We start from the raw sequence: 6,000 nt of genomic DNA, 5'->3' as shown, positions 1-6,000 counted from the left end.
CAAGGTACACAATATCTGCTGTTCCATTGTTTTTAATTTTTTTCCATGTTTATGATTTGTTTATTTTTGACATCACATGAATGTGTTCAATGCTGTCTAAAATATAATTTATGAATATGTTTTTGATCTGAATTAAAGAATAATATTTTATACAAATTAAAACTTTTTTTTTTAAATATTGACAACTAAATATACCTAGATTATGAATAGAGTTTTTTGTGACATATAATGTTGAGTTGAGAATCTTTCTACGAATTGTTCGAGAATTCTAGCTCTAGTGACTGGTAGAAATACCTTTTATATGTGATGTACTTACAGAATCGAATATCAAATTAAATAATACGATTATTAACGGCTTTTTAATTTTATGTGTCATGACAAATTGAGATGAAAAACAAGCAATTCTATACTAGTTTTACCAGGCGATAAAAGGGGTATAAAATAAAAAAATCGTCTGATATGTACGGAGTTATATTTGACAACACTATAAATAAGCCCTATATAGAACGTGAACCCTAATTCATATACATATGTATAACAATAATTTACTTAAGTACATAAATTCAAATCATGTTAATAGTAAAATAGTAAAAATAATTACACGGTAAACATCGGAATGTTCTAAAATTAAATTAATTGTGATAATTTCATGTTGAAATCGTCTCGTCCGCTTATATGACTAGTTAACGATAACGAAACAGCGGGCAAGACAACAAGCTGTTGGTACGACCAAACTAAACTATGGGTAGAACGTAGAACCTTGTCACTATGACGAAATTACGAGATATTCCTTAGTTAATCTCCCTGCCCCGGGGCACCCGCTTCCCGTGTTGTGTACACAATGTTACTAGTAACATTTCGTACACAACACGGGGGCGGTAGAATAGTAGTAACACGTAAGAAATTAGATCACACGTATTTTGCTTTTGCCTTCAGCTACAAATAGTTAACTGCTACCGGAGGCATGAAATATACAACCTTAGTTATGTAATTCGCATTTTAACAAGGATCTACCGCAGTCTAAATATTAGTTTGACCGTTACATGATACGTTACTTACATCTTACAACTAATCAGCAGTTTCAGAAACGTCTGTACAATAAACTCTCGAGAATCTCATGCGTAACTGTACACTCCTCTATACATTACATTATACGCTCACTATTATATACTACATTATGACGCTCTTTGAACGCGAAACATGAATACATCGTTATAAAACAAGCACCACAATCTTACTAATCTATTTCCAAAAATGCATTATAGCTATATGAAAACACGTTTTAATGCATTTTGTTTTTGTAAATAATGATGACTCACGTTATTACCTTGCCGAAGCTGGTTTTAATAAAAGTTACAGTTGCATATTTCGCAGCGAAATGTGTTTTCAGTTGACACTTGTATAAGGCGCGGTTCGATATATATAGCGCGAGTCAAAACGTAGGTGCAGCAACATTGTGTTGGTTAAAATGCTCCAAAATACTAAGGTCTATAGTATAGTTTACTAATATAAGGCAGTGTTTGGACGGACATTCTAGTCTCTTCACCGCTTCATCACTCAGATCATTATGAAATTGTGAAATATGTTAATAATTACAACTCATTAAAGCAGCACGAGTCGAGTGGTTAATTTTATAAGTACTTGAGCTACTTGATAGTTGGACAGAAAGACTGGACATACTCCTGATCCTGGACACTGTGGCGATAATAAAAACAACCAATCTAATGGAGCCCTCGGAAAGGCAGCTTTTATCGTCAGTTTCTAACTACATCTGACGTAGTTTATCAAGCCTTTAATTTGCAAAAAAACATTAGAATTCATCAGGTTCAAAGCGCCTCAGTGGGCGCCCGCAAGTTTTTCACGTAAATCCTCAAAGCCCTACACACTGTGACACGTCTAGTTCCATCGGTAACTCCGTCAGGTCGGGGCTTGTACCTCTGGCGCGGGTCGGGCCACCTTCGTAGTGTAAAAGGTTTGTCAGAATTATAGTTTTTTTCAAATAATTCTATCATAGTTATCTAACGTCCCGCTTAGAGCTGACAAATCCTCGAAGCTTTCACTGTGACATAGTTTTGTCTGTGTGCCAGGTCGCTAGTAAGCTGTACCGCAGGTTGCGCACCGAGGGGTGGCGTGGGAGTCTAGTTCTATCATAGCTATCTTACATCCCGCTTAGAATTGACATAAATCCTTGACGGCCTAGGGACTGTGACACACCTAGGTCCCTCGGCCGGTCAGGGTTTCTTCTTCTGCCCTAGGTAGGTCCCGGAGAGAGCCAGCAGCCGGTAGCGCTGGCGCAGGTTGCGCGCGCGCGCATGCGCGGAGGCGACCTCGGTGGTGTAGGAGCCGGGGAACCAGCCCGCCTCGCCGTCGCGGGTGCGCTCGCCGTAGTACCAGCCTGGAATACAATCATTTCTCTATTGAACAAACCATAAAAGGAATATAGGAAAAATTTAGGTTGGATTTAATATTAATTTATTTTCTGGTTGGGTTTTAGATATGGACACGCATTTACTCAGAAAAAGAATAGTCTGCTACCAACGCTGGCGGGTTACATGCCACTAGTTTTTTTTATTAATTAATTACGGAAGCACTGCTAAAGCTTTGGATTCCTCCGAAAACGGTGCCGTCATATTACGGCCGCTATATAGCGTTGACTGACGTCACTAGAACGTTGTCTATGTAAACAAGATGGCGCGGTTTCCTAGACGGCGTTACGTTACGTTGACAATGTCAACGTAACGTAAGATGACGGCCGTCGTGATGGTGTCGATAGTTTCGTGAACGTTTTATTAGATAGCGGTGACGCCATTTTGAATAAATGACACGAGATTTGAATAAATGATTCCGTACTACGATTATTTTCCCTTTCTGATGATATTTCATCCTCCAAGTAAATTATAGATGATCAAGCAAATCTTGTCAGTAGGAAAAGGCGCGAAATTCAAATTTTCTATGGGACGTTATCCCATCGCGCCTACATTTTTCAAATTTGCCGCTTTGACCTTGGTGGATGACGGTGTGTTATGACGCCGTGGTCCTTTCCACATGTCGCCACCGTAAAGACGGCCGTCTTTTGCTGCCGCTATATGACGGCCGTCATATGACGGCCGCTATATAGCGTTGACTGACGTCACTAGAACGTTGTCTATGTAAACAAGATGGCGCGGTTTCCTAGACGGCGTTACGTTACGTTGACTGTCAACGTAACGTAAGATGACGGCCGTCATGACCTTGTCGATAGTTTTGTGAACGTTTTATTAGATAGCGGTGACGCCATTTTGAATAAATGACACGAGATTTGAATAAATGATTCCGTACTACGATTATTTTCCTCTTCTGATGATATTTCATCCTCCAAATAAATTATAGATGATCAAGCAAATCTTGTCAGTAGGAAAAGGCACGAAATTCAAATTTTCTATGGGACGTTATCCCATCGCGCCTACATTTTTCAAATTTGCCGCTTTGACCTTGGTGGATGACGGTGTGTTATGACGCCGTGGTACTTTCCACATGTCGCCACCGTAAAGACGGCCGTCTTTTGCTGCCGCTATATGACGGCCGTCATATGACGGCACCGTTTTCGGAGGAATCCAAAGCTTAACTGGAGAAAAGTGACGGCCTACATTTGCGCTACACCGCCCCGGTACACAACACTCATCGCTAGTCTTGCGCGTGACGTTGAACACATCCCGCTCTGCTAATGACAGCTCATCAGGCTGAGCGGCCGCGTTGGCGTACAAGGCCTAAGGACAGTCCTGCTACACCGCACCAACACTACACACTCACCTTCACTGGCCTTCCGCGTGACGTTGAGCACGTCGCCCTAGCCGTCGCGATAGTTTGTCATGTTGAACGGCCGCGTACGCGTACAGGGCTACGCCCCGAGGACAGTCCTGCTACACCGCCACAACACACTCACCTTCACTAGTCTTGCGCGTGACGTTGAACACGTCGCCCTAGCCGTCGCGATAGTTCGTCAGGTTGAACGGCCGCGTACGCGTACAGGGCTACGCCCCGAGGGCAGTCCTGCTACACCGCCACAACACACTCACCTTCACTAGTCTTGCGCGTGACGTTGAACACGTCGCCCTAGCCGTCGCGATAGTTCGTCAGGTTGAACGGCCGCGTACGCGTACAGGGCTACGCCCCGAGGACAGTCCCGCTACACCGCCACAACACACTCACCTTCACTAGTCTTGCGCGTGACGTTGAACACGTCGTCCTAGCCGTCGCGATAGTTCGTCAGGTTGAACGGCCGCGTACGCGTACAGGGCTACGCCCCGAGGGCAGTCCTGCTACACCGCCACAACACACTCACCTTCACTAGTCTTGCGCGTGACGTTGAGCACGTCTCCCTCTGCCAGCGACAGTTCGTCGGGCTGCGCGGCCGCGTACGCGTACAAGGCTACAGCTTGAGGGCAGTCCTGCTACACCGCCACAACACACTCACCTTCACTAGTCTTGCGCGTGACGTTGAGCACGTCTCCCTCTGCCAGCGACAGTTCGTCGGGCTGCGCGGCCGCGTACGCGTACAAGGCTACAGCTTGAGGGCAGTCCCAGCCCGCGTACACGGCCTCGCCGGCGCCGGCCTCGGGCGGGGCGAGGGCCTCGCTCCAGCGGGACGCGTCCGTTTCGGTCGGGCACGAGATTAGCTGGGGAGTAGGTAAACTTGCGTTATTTTTTATAAATAATAGAAATATTACTTCCTAGTTGCTGGGTTGATTACGCTACATAATTATGTAGCGTAATCAACGTAGCGTAGTTACTTTTAGTAACTATAATAAATTTATTATAGTTACTAAAAGTAAAAAAAAAAAAATATGTTAGACCATCATAAAACCAGTTTAGATGTATTCAATTATCCTCGAGCGTTTGATGTAATTGAGAACAGAACATACGATAGCTGTTTGGGTATTTACAGTAGTGTTTATAAATGTAAATTGGTAAGTGGTGAGTATGTAGGTAAGATATATAGGTATATTTTTATAGAAAAATACTGTTATTAATTTCGAAGTTTAAAGGTCGATTAACATAATATGACTAGGTTACATTTAAACGGTGCAGTGATTATTAAGACATGCGTCAATCTGTTGGCAGTTTTACGTACGAAACCTGAAGTAAGTCCAGTCAGTTTGTCCGTATTGTTGGTCTAAGTTATCTGAAAATATACTTAATTAAACAAAAGAACTTGTATGATAGAATAGGTAATGTAATTTCTGTTATCTAGAATTAGGGTGATACGAAGTAAGTTATCTTATATCGTCAATCCCTGTGTCAAAGTTAGATGTACATACACTATACCTATAGTACTCAAAATAGCAGAAAAAATAGTACTGATATTTCGGAACACACAAGCACCGGAGCATCTCTAGCCCCGAAATTAGAAATTAGGGCAACAGGCGGCCCGCAGGTCGCATGCGGCCCGCGAATCTCTCACTTGCGGCCCGCGAGCCTCCCTGGCTATTTTGTATGTAATATTGACAAACGACAATGTCTGATAAAGTCATAAATATTAACAAAGTGCGGCCCGCGTCAACTTCGTTAACTATATGCTTGGCTGCTAAAAGGTTGCCGACCGCTGCATTAGGTAATCATACTGCGTTATGTTTGGTGCGCCTATGTTTTGTGGCCCGTTGTAGAGTCTGTGCGGAAAGAGAAGAGTCGTGGAATGTATGGGGCCCAATACATTTCACGATTCTTCTCTTTCCGCAGAAACTCTATCAGTTTGCAACTCGTGTCGGTTGGGGTCTCATAATCCCAATGTTGGTAACAGGGATGTTGCGAACATCCGCATCCGCATCCGCAACCGCGGAACATCCGCATTATTTTCAACATCCGCATCCGCATAAAATCGATGCGGAGCTTATGCGGATGCGGATGTCGAACAAGTCGGTACAAGAACGTCTTAGCGGCGGCGTAAGTGCTAGGTAATTTCGTCATTACCTATAACGAAATCGTCTAGATCCAGAAAAGTCGGCGAAGTTACTGTTTATTAAA

General features: G+C 43.4%; 1 protein-coding gene across 1 annotated transcript in view; it reads right to left on the bottom strand.

Annotated features, from left to right (window-relative positions):
- Positions 1 to 2,130: 2,130 nt before the first annotated feature.
- LOC134649008 (uncharacterized) overlaps positions 2,131 to 6,000 on the bottom strand; it is a 72,863-nt gene continuing 68,993 nt past the window's right edge. Inside the window, exons 17-18 of the mRNA XM_063503697.1 lie at positions 4,454 to 4,655; positions 2,131 to 2,395 (exon numbers count right to left, since the gene is read on the bottom strand). Of these exons, the coding sequence (XP_063359767.1) occupies positions 2,232 to 2,395; positions 4,454 to 4,655 (366 nt within the window). The 3' untranslated portion in view covers positions 2,131 to 2,231. The remainder of the gene's footprint in view (positions 2,396 to 4,453; positions 4,656 to 6,000) is intronic.

The sequence above is a fragment of the Cydia amplana genome, chromosome 6 (genome assembly GCF_948474715.1).
Source record: "Cydia amplana chromosome 6, ilCydAmpl1.1, whole genome shotgun sequence".
NCBI lineage: Eukaryota > Metazoa > Arthropoda > Insecta > Lepidoptera > Tortricidae > Cydia > Cydia amplana.
The sequence above is the reverse complement of the archived record's forward strand: the minus strand, read 5'-3'. Positions and strand labels throughout refer to the sequence as shown.